Source organism: Phyllostomus discolor, chromosome 11 (genome assembly GCF_004126475.2).
Source record: "Phyllostomus discolor isolate MPI-MPIP mPhyDis1 chromosome 11, mPhyDis1.pri.v3, whole genome shotgun sequence".
In the NCBI taxonomy this organism is placed as follows: Eukaryota; Metazoa; Chordata; class Mammalia; order Chiroptera; family Phyllostomidae; genus Phyllostomus; species Phyllostomus discolor.
Genome location: NC_040913.2, coordinates 65,177,030 through 65,196,972, shown reverse-complemented (window position 1 = coordinate 65,196,972; position 19,943 = coordinate 65,177,030). Strand labels below are relative to the sequence as shown.

At 37.3% G+C, this 19,943-nt stretch overlaps 1 protein-coding gene across 6 annotated transcripts in view; it reads left to right on the top strand.

Moving 5' to 3' along the window:
- Window positions 1–211: 211 nt before the first annotated feature.
- Window positions 212–19,943, top strand: part of ANKRD10 (ankyrin repeat domain 10) — a 34,028-nt gene continuing 14,296 nt past the window's right edge. The window contains exons 1-4 of one of the 6 annotated variants that reach the window (XM_036011464.1): window positions 212–577; window positions 4,630–4,782; window positions 9,748–9,839; window positions 19,809–19,872. In XM_036011464.1, coding sequence (XP_035867357.1) covers window positions 368–577; window positions 4,630–4,782; window positions 9,748–9,839; window positions 19,809–19,872 — 519 coding nt within the window. In that variant the 5' untranslated portion in view covers window positions 212–367. Of the gene's footprint in view, window positions 578–628; window positions 1,355–1,410; window positions 1,431–4,629; window positions 4,783–9,747; window positions 9,840–14,933; window positions 15,099–19,808; window positions 19,873–19,943 lie in introns of those variants that run through there. The other 5 variants (XR_003685554.2, XR_003685555.2, XM_028526593.2 and 2 more) reach the window with 5 other exon arrangements.

Genomic DNA, 19,943 nt, shown 5'->3' with positions numbered 1-19,943 from the left:
CCCATACGGCTCCACCACCACTGGGGCTCGATCCCGAGCCCCACCCCGGGTACTTGTTGCTCTCAGCCTCCGCCAGTCCAGGGGTAGACCGCGTCATTTGCCCCGCTAGGCCCCACCTCCACTGTTTCCGGCCTCCCTCCGGACTCCGTGTCTCCAGGCGTCAGCCTCAGGCCCTGCCGCTGCAGGCTCCGCCCCCAACCCCGCCCCCGTGCGCGCTCTTCTCGGCAGCCGGCGGGACGCGGCGGCGGCGGCGGTGGCCGAGCTGAAAGCGGTCTTTTGCTCCTTTGTGCTCAGGCGGCGGCGGCCTCTCTAGTGGTCACCGGCGTGTCCTCTCGGCCCGCCGGTGCACACTCTTCGGTGACGAATTATGTCGGCGGCGGGAGCTGGCCCGGGCGTGGAAGCGGGCTTCTCTAGCGAGGAGCTGCTATCGCTCCGCTTCCCGCTACACCGCGCCTGCCGCGATGGGGACCTGGCCGCGCTCTGCTCGCTGCTGCAGCAGACGCCGCGCGCCCACTTAGCCGCTGAGGACTCCTTCTACGGCTGGACGCCCGTGCACTGGGCCGCGCACTTCGGCAAGGTGGGCGCGGGCGCTTTAAGACGCCATTTTCCGCGGCTTTCCCGTGAGGGTCGGGAAGATGGGGGCTGAGGCGCTGGGGGCGCGGGGAGTGCCGGGAGCGCCAGCAGAAGCGGGATCCGCTGCGGCGGTGCCCAGAGGGCCCTGGGGCGTGTCGGCACTAAGGGGCAGGAGCGGGCCCAGAGGCGCCCCGAGGGCCTTGAGGCGCTGTGTGGCTCTCCAGGTTTCAAACAGGGGTGGCCTCCTGGAGGCGCCGGCTTCCCGGGTGCGCCGCCCCTGGCCGACTGAGGATTAGCGCCTGCAGTCGGATGGGAGGTTCGGGACCACCCCCCGCAGCCTGTGCTGGGGGCCCGGGCCTCCCGCGGCCGGCCAGTTTGGGTAGCGGTGAGACCTAGCCCTCTTGGGGGCGCGCGACCTGCCCGAGCCCGGGTGCTTCTGGGGAAAGCCGCGCGGCGGCCGGGATCCGGGCGCTGTGTGACTGCGGGCCCTGGTGGTTTTATTGCTCCCGCTCTGACCCAGGGGAGGATTACCGCGTCTGGAGCGGAGCCGCGCGGAACGCGGAGGATCGGTGGGCCGGGTTAGCCTCCTTAAATGCCGAGTGTTTCCTGCGCCGAGCTGCGTCCGCGGGAGCCGGAGCCGGAAGGGGTCTGCGCGTCTCTGGCTGACGGAACTGCTGCCCCGGGGCTGCTTCGGAGGCGCCCCCTTCTCCCCTCGCCCCTGCTCCCGCTTGAACGAGCGTGTACACGAATTATCTGGAGACAGCTTCTGTGTTAGCAGAAGGTTGTATTTCGGATGATTTCGGTGGTGGGATAACCTGGTTGAATTGTAGTCATCAGACCGTTGTGTAAGATGAATGGTAACACTTAAAAAAATGGTTTTTGGGTATTTTGTGTGTAATGTTTGCTTCTGAGACTCTTAGCCTGTCCAGTTTTAGTAAAATCAATGATGATTGTATTATCTTGCGTGTAAATTACTGTAAAGGTGTTAAATTAGAATTATTTTCCTGTGATCATTTGAGAACAGATTGTTACTTTAATTTTTTTAAAGATTAGTTAACATTTTCCTCGCCTGTGCAGTAAATGGCATTTTTTAAATCAGAGTAGTCATAAAGTGACACGGTGCATTTCAAAAGTAACTAAGACTTACATGCCAAAATCCATGGGCATTAAAAAAATGTTCCCCTCTGAAACCATGAGGTTCAATTGAAGAAATGTTTTTTGCGGAAATAGATGCAAGATAATGCGAAATAAGTCACTTTGTTTCAAGACAGACCTGAACGTCTAGCTGATGAATGTGCTTTATTTGACTCGGTGCTCCATTCACAATACGATTGTATCTTTTGGGAAACAGTTTCTGTTTCCCCTCATAAAATGGAAGAGTCAGGAGTTTATTTTATTGAAAGAACTGAAAGGGAGTTGTGACAGTGGGGAGAGGCAAGTAACTTAACCGTCAGATCCCAAGGCACTAGTCTCTGCAGTTGTGTGACTATACAGTACCAGTTGCTGAAAATGAGCACCCGTGGGAAATCAGTTTTTAAAAGTAGCAGAGCCCTCATTCCCGCCCTTCTCTTTCTAGCCTTGAATGTAAATAGATTTCCCAAGGCAATCGGTGATCTGAGGCACTATCTCTCTCCTGAGTGCATCTTGCTCTGGTTTAATTTTACAGTAAACTGTAGGTAACTCGCAAAGCATTGATTCTCAACATTTTTTGTCTGTGTTTTGGGGGAAGACACCCTAGTAACGGGCGACGACATCTTTTTTGAAAACGCTTCCCTACAGCGGGAGGATAGGAGGATGCCTATCCTCCCTACCCTGTAGAGAATGATACAGTATTGTATGACAATCCAGTACATTCTACAGAATGCTTGAGCCTCATTTCAAATGGTCATTTAGAGTACGTATTTACTGGCCCAGGGATGCCTACAGGTATCTCTAGGGATAAATAATGGTCATAACTGCTTTAAAAATTTTCAACTGGTAAATTTCATGTTATGTGTGTTTTATGACAAAAGTAAAACTTACTTTTTGAAAATCTCTGTTTTTATAAAACATGAGTAGTAGATTAACCTCAGAAACCAGATGTTGTAACTAGAGACACTGCAGTGTTTTCAGCTGTCTTTAATTATTGTATCTGTGTTGTGTTTGATACAGAAGAGGCCATGCAGGTGTGTTCAACCTGCAGCCTGCAGGCTGCATGCAGCCCAGGATGGCTGTGAATGCAGCATAACACAAAATTGTAAATTTTCTTAAAACATTATGAGATGTTTTTGTGATTCCGTGTCACAATGTATTTAACATGTGGCCAAAGAAAACTCTTCTTCCAGTGTGGCCCAGAGACACCAAAAGGTTGGACACTCCTAGGCTATAGGGAGCATCATTCTATCTTTGAGAAAAAGCTGTTTGGACAGAAATTGGGCCAGGATTCAGTGCTATAGGTTCCCAATTCAGTCCCCCCTAAATACCTCCCACCCCTTGAAAACAGCTCCCCTTCTTTCATATACAATCAGGGCTACACTGTGCAAGTGCCAATTTAGCATTTAGCATATTATAAACTATTCCCAACATTCAAGCTTGTATTTCTAAAATGAGCCAGTTGTGCACAAATTACCTAATTAACCTTTTACGAGGCTTTTTTGTTCCCAGAACTTGATAAACATTTAAAATCTCTCATTATACCTTGCTTTTACGAGCCATCTTATTGAACAATATTTTTCAAAAATTTCAAACCCAATTTCCTAAATTGAACTGATAGGTAACAGATTTAAGTCCAGGGAGCTTTCAATTGGTGTTTTTGTCATGCCCAGTGGTTTTCATCCTTGTTTCATTTTTGGTTGGATTAGACAGCTGTTCATTTTATCACTAGTATTGTCAGCTTTTTTACTCAGTACCTTAACAAAGGCAGTATATGAAAATATACCAAAGTTGTCTCTTTATCAGCCGCCACTCCCAGATTCAAGTTCCTTGAAGACAGATATCGTGTTTTAAATCTGTGTACTCCCAACTGTGAGAACTCATCTCACAAAAACGTTGATGGCAGTAATTTGCCCTTTGCAAGGAAAGGCTTAAATTTCTGAAACAGGATAGGAGACATGAGGCGAGATGAATACATAGCTATTCTGCATTTGAGGTCTGTCCTCTGGAAGAGAAAGAATTTTGGCAGTTAGAACTTTTTTCAGTAATTGTGCATGGCTCCTTGTTAGGGGGTAACAGGGCAGTCTGGAGTCCAGCTCCTGAGGACACAGAAGGTGGAAAAGTATAATTTCTTGAGAACAACAGGCCTCTTTGGACAGTGCTTGGCATATGTTAATCATTAATTAAATGTTTGTTGAGTGTGATGAGTTCTTTTACCCAGAGGCTAGTATAATTTGGTACTTGCAGTCTTATCTTGACTCCTTGTCTTCCTTTTAGTCACCGGACAGGTATAGAACTTAACTATGCTCTAGCCTTTTCTGCATTTTTTTCCCATGTACAATCAGTTTGAAAAGACTGAGTCCTGCCCTCTGGCTTACTCTACACATCTTTTCCTGGAAAAAATAAGCTGAAGGATGGGCCTCGATTGAGTATTCGTCAAATGCTCCATTGTGTAAAGATGTACAATAGTGCAGACACCAGAAAACAGCCTTTGACTATGCAGTTTCCTATGGCTACAAAAACTTTTTTTTTAAACCTACCACTTTAACATTTTTATACTTTAGAATAGTGTGTGAAAGTGGCAAAACCTAGTTTTGATAGAAATCTGAATAATGCAGTTTACTCTTATTTTGTCTTTCTCAATGGTAGAAAAACCAAAATATTTAAATTTATGTAGTATTAGGTTTTTTTGACTTCATATTTTTATGTGCCAACTTTTTAATAAGGAAGAGTGTTCTTTTAAATGCCTTTTAAAATTTGTATAGCATTGGTGGGAAATGGCTTGCCTTGTTCTCATAAACAGAAAAAAAATTGATTAAAAAATGCCACTTAATCTCCATTGTACAATTTATATTATTTGAGTAATAATTTAGTAGTATACCTACATTTATGTATGTTTCATTTCTCTTTGTGCTGTTTTCAAAGTTGGAGTGCTTAATACAGTTGGTGAGAGCTGGAGCCACACTTGATGTCTCCACTACGCGTTATGCACAGACCCCAGCCCACATTGCTGCTTTTGGGGGACATCCTCAGTGCCTCATCTGGTTGATTCAAGCTGGAGCCAGCATTAACAAACCGGTAAGGGAGTGTTAGTGACTGACTTGGTTTGATTTGTTTTCTTTTTCCAGTTGTAATTACATGGTATTCAGTTTTAAATTGAGGCCTTAATTAGAGTTTGATATATCTGCCTGTGGGCTCTTTGGAATTTATGTTTATTGAGTTACTTGTGGATAATAGGCCTTTCACATAGGAAAGTTTTCTCACCTATTATATGACTTCCTGTGATCCACACTGACCCAAAGTGATTTGCCCAAGGTTACAGTTGTAACTGAAGGACTTTGTCATAGAGTCCAGCTTTCCTGCTCACAGCTGCCTTAGCCTAATTTCCACTGACAATTGTAGAAACATATCCATACTATAGCAAAAGAATGGCTATTAAATCATCTGCATGGTTAAGTTAGCCTTAGAGTGACCAACGTGGGTTAATGTTGCTTCAGATAACAAGTTAGGGGTGATGACAATACAGATAAGTAGACATGTGTCATATAGGAAATGACTCCTGGACACCAGATGCAAGGGTTTTGTATTTAAGCATACAAACATGAACATGGGAGTGCCAGTTTTTTATGGTGTGTTTTCAGTATTCTGTTCACACAGGTTGCGGGGGCCGGAGGTGGGCGTAGATGGGGTGGCCGGTATCCACAAGAAGAGTGCTTGGCTTATGGGGAACTTGCTTGAACTCCACGGGTAGCCTGATTGGAGCATCCCCCTGTCTTAGCACCCTGTCCCAGGAAAGATTAGTCTAAGGGACATGTGCCGTGGGCTTTGTAGCTATTCTTTATGCCTTTTTTCTTTTCCCTTTATCTTTACCTTTTATACCTTTTCCTACTAATAATCATCAAAGGCCTACTGTATCCAAAGAAACTTTTATTTCCTCTTTTCTGTCTTTCCTAATTTTCAGTCCTTTATGATATCCAGGTATAAAGTAGTTCGGATCCCTCTCCTAAAGATAACACAGCTACCCACTTACAAAGTAAGTAATTGAGGAAAGGTGTTTTAGCAGTGATTTAACACAAGTATCAGTGGGAAAGGGGAGTGAGGGATAGGAGGGTAATTTGTTCTCCATAGTAGGCTTTTAATAGGATGGTAAAGGGAGAGCACTGGATTTTAAACCTGTTTCTGTTACTAAACTGGAACTCAGGAGATGGGACAATTTTTAGGTTTACTGTGCTACCTCTTTTTCTTCATTCCTTCTCCCTGCCTGGGTGCCTTTATATATATATATATACAGACTTTTCTGCTCCTTTGTTACTTTCATCCACCTATTCAGTAACTATATACATTAGGCATTGCCTGTCTCTCTGCTTGTCTCCTTCCTGGTCCTGCATTCTCCTTCCCCCTTTCTCCCAGTAGAAAGGGCAGTGGGGGCTTGATTACACATTCTGCTACCTCATCTCTCTGGCCATGGGCAGGTTATTTACTTAGTCTGTGGCTTAATCTTATCAATAAAATATGGACAATCCATGTACGGTAGTAATATTTAATTTTAATATGGAATTTAAGTGCAGAATATTCTGTATGTTAATTTTCATTAAATTGTTACATGGCATCTAATTTAGAGCTAAAGAAATTGTTTAATGCTACTTATCAGACCCTTTAAAATCTAGAAGCCCACTTTTCATATAACATTTTCAGCAGCTCTGTATTTTTCACAGGTTTGTGTACCCCTACCCCCCCACCCTCTGAGCTGCTCTAGATTGCACTATGTGGAACTCTCTCCTGAACTCTGCTTCCAGTACTAGAGTCCCTCAGATTCCCACTCACAATCCTCCATATGTGTTAACTGTTCACCTGGTTCAATGTCCCCAAGCTCTCTCATGTGTAAGAGTGTTGCTTGGATTTCTTAGGCATAGTGGCATTGCTCCTGAAGGGATCTTGGGTGGCTGTGGTCTCGTGTACTCAGTCTGAATCTCAGAGGTCGTCTTTATTAGGTAACAGTGGGACTGCTATGATAGGCACTCGGTGACCCTTGAAGTCCCAGTAGCCCTTTTGTTGGCCCCCCCAACACACCATTGACTCATCTTGAAGTAGACAGTTTTTCTCATTTTCTAGATAAACTAGTATAAAACCAGATTCAGATTTTTCTTAGGCTTTTTTTTGTGTGTGCGTGCAATTTTTTTTGAACCTCGTATAGTCTTTCTTTTCCTTTCCTTTTTTTTTTTTTTTTGAGAGAGAGAGAGGGAAGCAAGAGATGAAGAAAGGGAGACAAAAGAAACATCAGTGTGTGGTTGCCTCTCACAAACCCCCTACCCGGGACCTGGCCTGCAACCCAGGCAAGTACCCTGACTGGGAATTGAAGAGATTACCCTCAGGTTCTCAGGCCAGCACTCAGTCCACTGAGCCACACCAGCCAGGGCCTTAATAACATTTTGTTAGTTTTAACCCATCTTCTAGTTTTAATCTCTTGGCATCTTAATGACTGACCATTTTTCTCAAGTTTAGTAAATACTATGCCATCTCTAAGGTTGGCATCAGGGATTTCTAAAACTTAGATGTACTGTCTAGAGGCTCAGTGTTCTAAGTTTTACAAAAAGGAAGTGAAGGCAGTTTTCAAGTGATTTATTTTTGTAAGTCTTTAGAAGTAATTTTTCAACCTCTTTCATCTCATGGCATACATAATTAATTACTAAATTCTGCAGCACACCAAAAAAATATATATATTGCTGAGTTGACAAAAAATAATTTTGATTCAGTCACACTGGACAGCTATTGTTATGTTGGCTATTGTCATTTTTAAATTTGACAATCTAAGGGAAAGGAGTTCAGTGCCCATGACTAAATCATCAGATATTGCATGTTTTAAAAATTATTGCAGCATACTGGTTGAAAATCACTGGTCTGTAGTGACTACCCATGGGTGTCATTTTTTTGTGTTTACAGGTCATCTCTTTAATACCACTTCCAGAATTTTGCTGGCATTTGATGTTGCTTTTACAGTTTCTTGTAACTGGATTAGAAACAAGATTTTTGTTTATTTAAATTCAAGATGACTTGTCTTTAGATTTCTGGTAGCCTCTCCCACTTTCCTTTATTACTCGGAGTTTGCCAACAATACTTCTAGAATCATACTACAAACTATTTGGTGTTCTTGAAACGTGATTGGTCTGAAATGTAAACCTTAAAATGGCTCTTTAGTCTTACTCTCTTGGCTGCAGTTTTCTTTAAGTAGTTTATTCTGTCCTGCCCAGCTTAATGATACTGTCCTGGTATAACACAAAACAGGAGCAGGGTAGTTGTTTTTATTTTTCTCTGTCATCTGTTACTGTCCCACCATCATCTGAAAATAGTGAAAATCCTTGCTTTCTCTTTTTGTTCCAAAGGTAGCTTAAAGAAAAAAAAAACTTTGTTTTTCTTGAGCATTTTTGTTGTTGTTTTGCTTTGTTTTTTGAAAAATCTCATAAAAATATCAATTCTGCTTTTCCTGACAATACTTGCCAGTAATTTTTATTTGTCCGTATTATGTACCCATTCTCCCCTGAATTTTTGGGGAGGATGGGGGCATGTTAAGGTTACCGGCTCAGTTCCCAGCCAGGGCACATGCCTGGGTTGTGGGCCAGGTGCCCAGATAGCGTTGTGAGACAGGCAACCAATAGATGTTCTCTAGCACATTGTCTCTCCCTTTCTTTTTCCCTCTCTTACCCTCTCTCTAATAATAAGTAAAATCTTAAAAAAATTTTTTTTTAAATCTGAGTTCAGTAGATAGTTTCTTATATAGCCACATGGGTTTCTTTGCTTTTTCAAACAAACATGGGCTTATTATTTTTAGTTCTTTGTCTCACTTTTGAGCATATTTTAAAATAAATATGCACTTTTCCCTCCACTAAGCAGTCTTTCATAATACATTTTTCTGTAAAATAATGTACCACACTTTTACTTTAGTCCTCATCTCAGGTTGTCCCACTGTGAGTAAATATCCCTTGATGAGGAGATCAAATATTGACTGAATTTGTGAATGAACTGTTTTCTAAGTTCTAGACACTTTGTGCATTTGCCCCACTCCTGCTTTATATCTTTATCCCTTAATTATGTGGTAGTTGTCTTCTGCCAAGTTCAGCTTTCACTGTCATTGAAGTGTGATTCATTCAGGAGCTGTTGCTACTTAGCCACTCTGAATTTCCCAGGCAAACAGTCCTAAATAAGTTTTCCTAGCAGAAATGACTGCTCTTGATTGTTGTATTTTTTTTAACCTCTTATTTATGTGAGAGCTTATAAATGAAATTGTGTTTCAGACTTCTTTCCATTCATTCAGTGTAATCTTTTTTTGGATGACTACATTAGTGATCAGAATCATTTTCCTGATTCTGCTCACTTCCTCTGCCTTCTCCAGCATTTTTTCTGAAGCATAAATCTGGTTTTAATGTAGGCTTTCTAAAAGTCCTTGCACAGAGTTGCCCATTACAAATAGCCTTAGTTGTATTGTATATGAACTGGTATCTTTGACCCTCGTGTTCTCCCTTCCGATCATTTCTTGGCCCTTTAACTCAACCATGTATTCTAAGGTGTAGTCCTAATTCAAGTTCAAGATTAAACAAAAAAATCCAAGGGAACTAATGATGATATCCTGACTAAAGCTAGCCTTGTGGTAGATAGGGGTAAACTAGACCAGACTTTAGATACTGGTGCTATTTCTTGGCCTTGATTACTTTTTTTTTTTTTTTTACTTATCAGAAGATAATTATTTTGGATTTTATTTGCAACATATTTGTGCTAAGACTCAGGATAAAATGATTTCTAAACCACCATCTACAGTGTAAATGCTGTCACAGCTATAGAGGTCCCACATATCTTTTTGTTCTTGATCAAAGCATGGCCCTTCCTTGGTCTGCTCTTATTTTCTCTTTACATCCACATTTTTGCTTCAAATTTGGCTTACCCTATTGTTTCATTTCAAAGATGAATCAGGTGCTTACATGGTCTATATTAGTTATTTTACTTTAAAATGTGGAAGTCTTGTTGGACCTGTGTCACTCTTTGTTGTTTCAGGACTGTGAGGGCGAGACTCCCATTCACAAGGCAGCTCGCTCTGGGAGCCTAGACTGCATCAGTGCCCTGGTAGCTAATGGGGCTCACATCGAGTAAGTGTCTTTGTTTATTTTTCCCAACCAAGATGTAGTCGAGGGTATTGTATTTAGAGACAGAATTTAGAGCAAGCGAAAGTCCTGAATATTAGTAATATAATTTTGCTTTTTTAGATCAGTTGGTGTTAGTGAGCAACATTGTGCGGGTTAGGTTGACCACAGAAGGGGCCTTAATTTTACAGCACTAACAGAATTCTTGCCATGAGAGAGAGCATATTAGGATGGAAAGAACACTTAAGTAATTAAACTTGGAACCTAGCATCATTATTGACTTTGCCACTAACTAGTTGTATCACTGTGGGCAAGTCTTCAAACTTTTATTTGCCAAGTTGAAATTTCAAAACAAGGTCCTTGAATTGGATTTGAATATTTTCCAGGCCTCTTGGCTCAAAAAATTCTTGCAGTTAGCATTCCTGAGCTTTTAGTTTCTCATTTTTTAGCAGATGTGACATAATTACGACTTTCGATGATTTGTAACTCCTTGTAAAATGTAATCTTATATACATAAAAAGACTTCAAACTCTCTCTGGGCCTTTGATACTAATGGCATTATTTTAGAATATCCTTGTTTTTGCCCAGTTTACATCAACTAGCTTATTTATGGTTTGGCAAAACAATAGTAATATTTAAGTGTATTAATTTTAAAACATTATTTTGTATGCAAATTATGAGCTAGCCATGGCACTATACATTTATTTTGGGTAGTAAATTCATTTGTATTTACTTAAAAGATTTATGTTATAAAAATTTTTCTTCTGCAGTTCACAGCATTAACAAAATGGATGCGGTTTTCACCCTTAAGTGTTGAGTGTAAGCTATAGAGCTATAATAACCAAAATAACTATAATACCAGCTTTTTTTGTTTTACCTTGAGTGTCTTGAATATTTAAAAATTAATTACGAGCCACTTTATATAATTGGAAATGTGAAATTTTAGATTTTGGTAGAAATAAAACCCATGAAACTAACTTAGTTTAACCCTTTGGTTTCCACTTCATTGTTTTGACTCTGTATTATAAATAAATATTGAAAATAGACCCTGGACAGCAAAACTGTATAGGTTAATGCAAGACCTGTCTAATATCAGGGGCTGTCATTAGGCTGTTAGTATCTTAGCTTCTATTTCATTAAGTATTACTGTTAAGGTTAGTTCATTAGTTTGGACTTGGATCATTTACTTATGCAGTGATTTAGTATTATAAATATGACCTGTATTAACCATTACATTTCAGGGAACCTTGCAATTTCATATGTAGTTATGACTTAAGGTAATGTAAAAACAATTGAATATGTATTATACAATGTTAAAAACATTGAGATGATTCTCAATGGATTGCTTTAAAGCATAGATATATATGCAGTTTTCTTAGCTGGATTTAGATTAAAAGCTCATCTTTAATAAGAAGCTTTGCTTATAAAATACAGAGTCATATAAAATAATTGATTAAGTTACTTGTCATTAATTGAAATAATAATTAGATGTTAATCTTTTAATGACTTATTTTTCTAAACAGTACTGTTAATTGGTCCTGAACATTTTATTACTAAAATGTAAAGTTTTATTCATTTTAAGGGATAGCTTAATCCTTTAAGCCAATAAATATCTATTGCTATGTCCTTTTAATAGGTGTCTTTTTAAAATGAGATCATTTTATTTACAATTCTGTCCTTGGTTACAGGACCCTCGAGTGTTTCTTTTCCACCAAGTGTGACTGAGCATGGCCTCAAGTGCCAGTCTGTTTTTCCTTCTCAGTATAAGAGCCACTCCCTCGAGACCCTGCATTATGGTGATTTCCCTTGACTGAACTTCTAGATATTTTTTTAGAAGAAGTATTTCACCTGAGCCACCTAGCCAAAAGCAATACTTAAATTTATAAGTCTTTGGACTGAGATGGAGCACAAGTAATCATTATATATTGCAATTTTATATAGGGCTGTTTAGTTTTAACATCTAGATAAAATGTCAATATTGCCAGTAAGCTAAATTGTAAATTGCTTTCTGATCATTGTTCCGTATGTTTTATAGTTTTAGTTTACCAACAAATAATAGTTCGATTCCCCCAAATTACAATACTTAGATCTGTTTTACTTGTTTCCTATAATGCCTTAAAGTTATTTTTTTTTCCAGTTCAGAACAGGCTAGATTATTCTTTATATTACATGCCATAATACTAAAGAGATAATATAAATTTTTTATTTTCCCGTGAATAGATTAAAAACTGTCTCATATCAGCATTTTATCACACTTGGTGGTATTTAATAATTTTGTTCTTAATTCCTACTTTGCTTTTTATATATCAGCTGCATGAAGTGACCAAAGTCTTAAAGTGCTGCTTTTTGGTCATTGGGTAGATAGTGGTGAGGGCAAGTGTACCACACATCTGTGGCTACAATGGTTTGTTATATAACTAACTTGTCAATGTAGGCTGCATCTGTAAGATAACGCATGTCAACTGCTGTGCATCGTATTACATTTTCTAGCACCACACGTGAGTATATTGATGCAGTTTTTTTTTTCCTTCTATTATTTTACATCTTGAGTTTTGGTGCCAAGTTTTCTTTTTTCATGTGAGGTTTATTTCGGCTTGTATGATGATCATTATTATTTGCCATTGTTTAGGTCTAAAAATAAACACACACAGGATTGAATGTCAGTTCTGTGACCAGACTTAATGTTTGTGTACTTTAAATGATCTAAACCTCTACAGATGCTTCTCATTTTTTCTCAGATACGGAATTTTCATTAAGTTGGTTGTTACCCTTTATTTTGCTTGTATCACAGTTCAGTTTTTCATTGTAGCCAAAATTTGAATGGTGCTTGCTTCATTCACATTTAGGATTTTTGATTGGCAGGAGGGCATATACTAACATGAAAAAGTTGTTGCCTCATTTTTCTTTTGTGATCAAACTAGTAACAATATAAGATTGTCTTAATGTGATTTTGGAAAAAGATGTTGAAAAGCTTGCTATCTGCTGATAATTAAGAAAACTGTTTTACTGCTAACATTGTCAGGTGCACATTTTGAGCCTTATTATCTTTACTTTTAGCATTTTGGCACCATTAATTTTGGTTACTTTATTTTCTTGAGAGATTGAAGTGGTGAATGTTTCCATATTAACTAGATATTTAAGTAGCTTTATTAATGCCTCAGTAAAAATAAAGGGATTTAGCAGGATTTAGAGTGAAACCAGAATTACTTATATCTCAGGCAAATTTAAATTTGCTAGTCCATTTTAATACACGGTATACAGGTGCTGGTGTTTAATCAGGCTATGAAAAAGTCTCAGCTTTCTATAGGAGAACATTGCTGTAGAAGCCATTAATTCAGTGGTAATCAGACTTTCAAATGAGCTACATATATTTTAACTTAATTATTTTGATCCCAAGAAGAACTTAACCATGACCATCAGATTCCTGGAGAAGTATCTATATAGCCTTATATAAAAATAAATTCATTTACTCACTCTAAAACTCTCTTGTCTAATTTAGAAAACAGGCATAATTGGCTATAATAACAAAAGTCTGAAATGTGATCTTTTTAATGTTGCAAAATAAAAGTACGTTGCTGAACTTTTAGGAATTTTTCACTGAAATGGAGTTAGTTTAAGTTTGGTTCGTAATTCATAGCCATATTTATGACATACCTTTATATGTTTACCCATAGAGCCCCATCTGGAAGCAGAATTTTCATTAGGAGAAATCATTTGTTGAGTGTATTTTTAATATTAGTGTAAGAAGTTTGTAACTTTTGCATTTGGCAAATCCAGATTAGCCATTCATTCATGTTCAAAATTCATGGTTTTGTTTTGTTTCCCTTCCCTTTTCCCTTTCTTTTCCTTTCCTCTTCTGTATTTTTTGTGGTTTCTTTTCATTTGTTCATTTACTTGTCCTTCAGAATAATATTTTAACTATGAAATTGATTAGAATTATAACTCTGAATTCATAGTTTCTGATTTTGGATCCTCTGCATTCCAGTCACTCTTACCTAGTGTTGCCTTCCTTATCTAATTGTCACTGTGGCAAACTCGTCTGATCTTGCTATATCCTGCATCCTTTTTTCCTTTTATTAAAGTGTAACAAGCAAGGTGGAGGAATTAACTTCCTGAGATGGCTATTAAAGTTCTGCCTGATGGACTGGAGCAGATGATGGAGTGACAATACTGTAGAATTCTTGACAAATTTAGTCTAGGATTTTTATTACTTTTCATGCTTGAATAATATATAGGTTTTAATAGTTTAACCACTGCTTTTATAAATAGTGCTTTCAAATAAACCAGTGATTTCTAAATTCAAATATCTTTTTCCTTTGCTAAAATATAGTGGGAGCATGTTAAATACTTTATCAGAGTATTTGAATGATACTCTTATATTTTAATGTATGCAAACATAATTGGGGTTCATTTGTAGTGTTGTAAAACTATCCTCATCAGTTTTGAACTTAAAATGAAAACTTGGCACCAAATTTATTCAGGTAGAAACTTGAAAAAATAGTTTCTTCTTATTGTTACCTAAAGAATTTATTTAAGAAAGTCTTCATAACTATTTAAGAATTTGGATACCAAAGGGTTAAAAATACACGTTTTTCTTTTACTGAAGAAATTTTAAGATGTTTGCTAATGTTTTGTTTGTACAAATGGACATTTAGTAATGTTTTTAATTCTTTTTTTTTAATGATTCCATGTATTTGCTTATTTCCATCTAGGAATAGTTACTAATGTATTTGAGATACAGCATACCAAATTTTAAAGTAACCAGAATCGTGAGTTAATGGTTTTTTAGTCCATACTGTTAAATTTTGTTGAAATATTGACATTAATTAAATTGGCTTCATGCTAAAAATTATTAGAAGTGATTGAGAAGGCAGTGTATTAGAGCAATAGCTTTTGGTCAAGGAGGTCCCGTGACAATGGCTTACGCTCAATAAATGTGCTTCTGCACCTCATGTATGTATATGTATTTTTAATCCAAATGTTGCCTGCAAATATGTGATCCCTTATTATTTAAGTTTCCTGTTTTATGAACCATTGCCCGTTTTAAATCACACAGAAGATTCTGAATCTATAAAAACTACACATGTCAATGTTTTACAGCTACGTAATTCGAATTGACTTGATTTTTTCAAGTAATCCTAGAAAGGGGGAGCATTCCATATAGAAACTGCTGAAACTGCCACAGGTGCTTCTCCGAAAACCTTACAGTTGTGGCATTGAATGTTCAGTATGGCTTCCTTTCTTCACACGAGGCATACTGTTGAGGTATTTGTTGCGGTGATTGGTTTTAATGCTAATCTAGGAATTCAGATATAGAGTCTTTAGATTTGCATGCTTTGCTTACCCTAATTTATGATATCTACCTTTTTATTTGTAAACTAACAATAGTTAAGTTGAGATCAGAATTTTAACAGAAATATTTATATAAAAATTGTGGTTATCTTTTATTGTCACATGGCATTAACAAAAAGAAAGCATCCTGAAGGTGATGTGACAACTCGGATTCTAAAAATTATATTTCAGGTTTTTCAAATTACAAATAAAAACTGTTCTTATTAGAATCTAGGCTTCTTATATATTCTAATGTTGTGACACTATAAGTGGAAAATAGATGGAGGATTAGCTGGCAGCAGAATGGAGTTTTGTTGTAAAGTCATTCTTAGATACAATAAATTTAATGTTATGTTCAGAATTTTATTACAGAAAATATATATAAGCAGTTACATTTTAACTTTAGTAAAGTTAAAAAATAAATACATTTGATTTTGCTGGTTTTTTAGCAGAACCAAAAATTATGTCTTCCTACATTTTCATACTCCAATTTTAAAAGAATTCTAGGAACTATTGGGAGAAAATGAGTGGTCTGCCCAAAGATGGCTTTTCATGTTCTTGCTGACTATTAGAGGAACCAGATCCTACAGATCACTCTCATAAAAATAACAAACTAATCTTACCAGCCAAAAATCTGATCATGTCAACTTTTATTTAAAGGAAATACATTTTAAAACATTAACAAGCTATATCCAATTTGAACATCAAGTTGATAGATATCTGATTTTTTCAAATCTCTGCCCATTTTCTAAGAATTTTAAAGTGGATATTAGAGAGGACCAGAGAGGGTGAACATCAGCTATAGAATAACTTGGTCCCGTGGGAGATCTCTCTTGTTCTCAGAAACGAACAAAGGAAAATTTTAGACCAGTCATAGTCTGTTTGCCCAGGCATATCAAACTGAAGGCCCTAAATTCAAAAGTGTATGTTTTTAAAAGACTTAGTCTAAAATAATGTGTAAAGTTTCATTACTACCCCAATTTTCATGCAAAATTAAGTTTTTGAGAGTTATTTTGAACATTTCCTTCCAGATTCTGTAAATTTCTCTTTGGGCAAGTGTGTGTAAAGGCTGCAGTTTGGATTGACTTAGTCTTTGCCAGCACCCCGCTTATGGAGGCCAGGCAGTTAGTGCAGTGTGGCCATATCACACACACAGTGAATACCTGTGGATTGATTGAAAGGGGAAGGGTTGACTATTTAAAAAATACTCTAACAGAACAAAGTACCACGTTTTAATGTGAAGTTACAGAACCTGTCAATTTTAAGTCACATTCATGTGCCCAGCTCCCATTTAATTTTATGAAAATAACAGGATAGCTTAGGTTTAGTACCTGCTTAAACTTGGAACATTAAATAGTTTGAGGGCTTGCTTAATAAATTGATGATACATTTTAACCAGGATTACTGTTTGAACTCTTTTTTTCCCCAAATCTTAAGACATCAAATTGTAAAACATCAAAATTGAAACATGTTTAACAAATAGGACAGCTTACATGAAAAAAGAATTTAAAGACCTGAGCTGCTTTTGTTAAAAATTAAGTGTTATAAGTTAAAATTATTACCATGTAATAATTATTCTTGTTTTTACTTGGAAATCCACCTGATAGTTAGCCTCTATAGTAAATTTGAAAGTCCTCTCTACTTATTAAGCATTAAAAAGTGATTTGAGGAATTAAGACCTTTAAAGATAGTTTTACATTATTCATATTAAATATATTGCCTATTTGAAATGTAAGACACTTAGAACTTTTAACAGGAAACACTGAAATGGAATAAGAATGAAATGATTGTATTCAACATGTTCTCTCAAGGTCTGGTATTTTATATTCTAAAGTTTACCTTTAGATATTTTTCTTGGTATTTAATATTTTATGATTTAATGGATTTAAGTTATTCTTTTGTTTGAATCAATTAGTGCATAACATTACTAGAAAGACTTTTTTAGGATCCCACACACAGCTATTATTAACAATGGAGAGGACTAGTTACTAGTTTTGTCTCTTGGTTAAATGTTAACAGATCCAACCTGCTGCTTGTTTTTGAATGGCCCATAAAGTAAATGACTTTTACATATTGAAATAGTTGAACAAAAAGAAGAATATTTTGCTACTCATAACATGAAACTCTATTTTCAGTATTTATAAATAAAAGTTAACATATAGTTAAGCTCAATTGTTTACATATTGTCTGATGCTGCTTTCAGGCAGCAATGACAGAGTAGTTGTGATTGAGGTTGTGGCTTCTACGGCCTAAAATATTTATTTTCTAGCCCTTTACAGAAAAGGTATCTACCCTTGAATTAGATTTCTAACATTCCTTTTCAGCCAATTTCTGTAAAGTACAGTCTGAGATTGAGCAGCTACTTGGAAGTTTTTAAATGTGAGCAGAGCAGAATTAGGGAGTTAAACATTTCATAGGGTAGAGACTGAAGGAATGAATGTAGGTATATAGAGGAGATGGCAAGGAGGACATTCAGAGGCAAAATAGGGGAATGGTGGGTTTTGTTGTGTATCAGTGTCAGGTGTTAACAGGTCTTTTGCTGGAGAGGAATATTAAACTGTAAGTATGTGTTGTCTACATTCCAGTCCTTAGTAACATGAGAAATAGTATAATTGAAATCTTTTGTATCTCACTAGAAGCGGAGAAAGGATACTTTGATGTCTGTTCCTATAATAATATAGGGAGGTTGCCACAATTATAATCTCCCAATTCTTCCACAGTCATCAAATGTCACATCCTAATATCTGTCCATACAGTTTATACAAAAGAATATGTACACTTCCCTTTTGGCTCACTCTCATTTCCAGACCAGGTTGACTTGGGATTGTTCTTGCTTACTTGCATGGTCCATGCATAGGGAATATATAGCAAGAGTCGGCTATAGTTCTTTGGAGTTTTGAAGATAATGCCTTACAAAACCTGGAAATGTGGTTGGCTCTTAACTCAGTTAAGTGATGTGCAAGTGTTGGACTACTTTTGGTAAGGGAGAAGGTAGGGTAAGGTGATGTAAGCAGTATTATCTTAGGTCTAAGCACATACTCCCACTCAAACATTTATATTCTGTCATCTCTGGATATTGTCACCAATTTGTTGCTTATTTTTCTTTAAGGCCATATTTCCATGGAGGAACAGTAAACTTGCTATTCTGTCCCAGATTCAGTCTGCTATTCTGTTTCTGAATGAAGGAGTAAAGGAATTGAGTGAATTTTTAATGTTATTCTTTTCAACAACTTCAGAATGTTGGCATGCTTCTTAAACATGCTCCTTAAACAAGTTTTCCTTGGTGATCTGGTATTTATGATGGTAAATGCCATTTTAAAAGTCAATGTGTGCTCTGGCGGGTGTGGTTCAGTGGATTGAACACCAGCCTGCACATAGAAAAGTCACCAGTTTGATTCCCAGTCAGGGCGCATGCCTGGGTTGTGGGCCAGGTCCCCAGTTGGGGGCGTGTGAGAGGCAACCTATTAGTGTTTGTCTCTCTCCCTTCCCTTCTCTCTAAAAGTAAATTAATAAAATCTTCAAAAAAAATTTTTTTTCTTGAAAGAAATGCTCATTTTTTTAAAAATCTATGTGCTGTTCTTTTTTATTCTCTGGTCCACTAAGGGGTGATCTTTGTTGTCAAACTCTATTTGTTCTAATTTAAGCAGCAACTTCTCATTTCTCTCTTCTTTAATGTTGGAGAGCAAGTCTATATTTTACCTGTGGAAATGATCATTGTATAAACTTTGTTTATACAATGTTCTGAGTCTTCATCTTTTCATGAAATTTTGATAGCTAGATTTTTTGGTTTTAATTTTCAGGTGGCAGCTTTTATTTTTTTTTGTTCAAATGCCTGAAGAAGTAGGCATTTTTAGACCATTTTCACTTGTGATATCTTCTGAAAATGAAATACACCACTTAAATATCATCCAGCTATACACATTTTAATACTACATTTGCATACCATGTTGACATTAAAAATCAAGTGCATGATCATTTTGTATACATGTAATTTGCTATGTATACATGCTAGTGTTTACTTTCCATTTATGTATCAAAATTAAAATATTAAGAATTCTAAAATATTTATCAATATACACAGCCATGAGGTAAAATTAAAATGTCAATTTTAGTCCCCATTAGCTGTACATGGCTGCCATATATGTTTAAGAAACTATTGATGGTTTCTAGGATTAAGTCCCGTCTTTTATATCTGATAGAATTGAGTTTGGGCTTTTGCCTTTCTTCATAATGCATAATACATTTTCTTTATCTCATTTTTTGAGATGTGAAGACATGTTTAATGATTGTCCAAAAATATAGAGATTTTTCATTCCTAAAGTTGGAGCTTTATGAGCATGATGGCTGGAAATATGAATTCAAAGCTTATTATTATCTTTAAAAATGAAAAACCCTTATTTGCCCCCAATCCTCCAGTTTTCTTGCTGGAAAAAAATTTTTTTTAAATTGACCTAGGAAAGAAGCATTAAGGATTCTGCATTGGTTATTTCACTTAACACAAAGTAGATCCTTATTTGATCATATCTTTGCTCTGTTCATAGCATAGCTTGCTGAGTAGGTATGGGAGGTATCTTTGCTGTTTGGTACTCCTGCAGTTTCAGTGTATCGACCTGTACCTAACAACCTGTTTTGCTTTCTTTACAGATTTATTTCACAGACCGGTGTTTTCTCTTGTCCTCCAGGGAAACTTCAGCATGGACCTTCTTTTGTTTTTTAAAATTTTGTTTCCTGATTAAGGTCTACAAGCTCAACCGGTTCTGTTATATCTTAATTCAGATC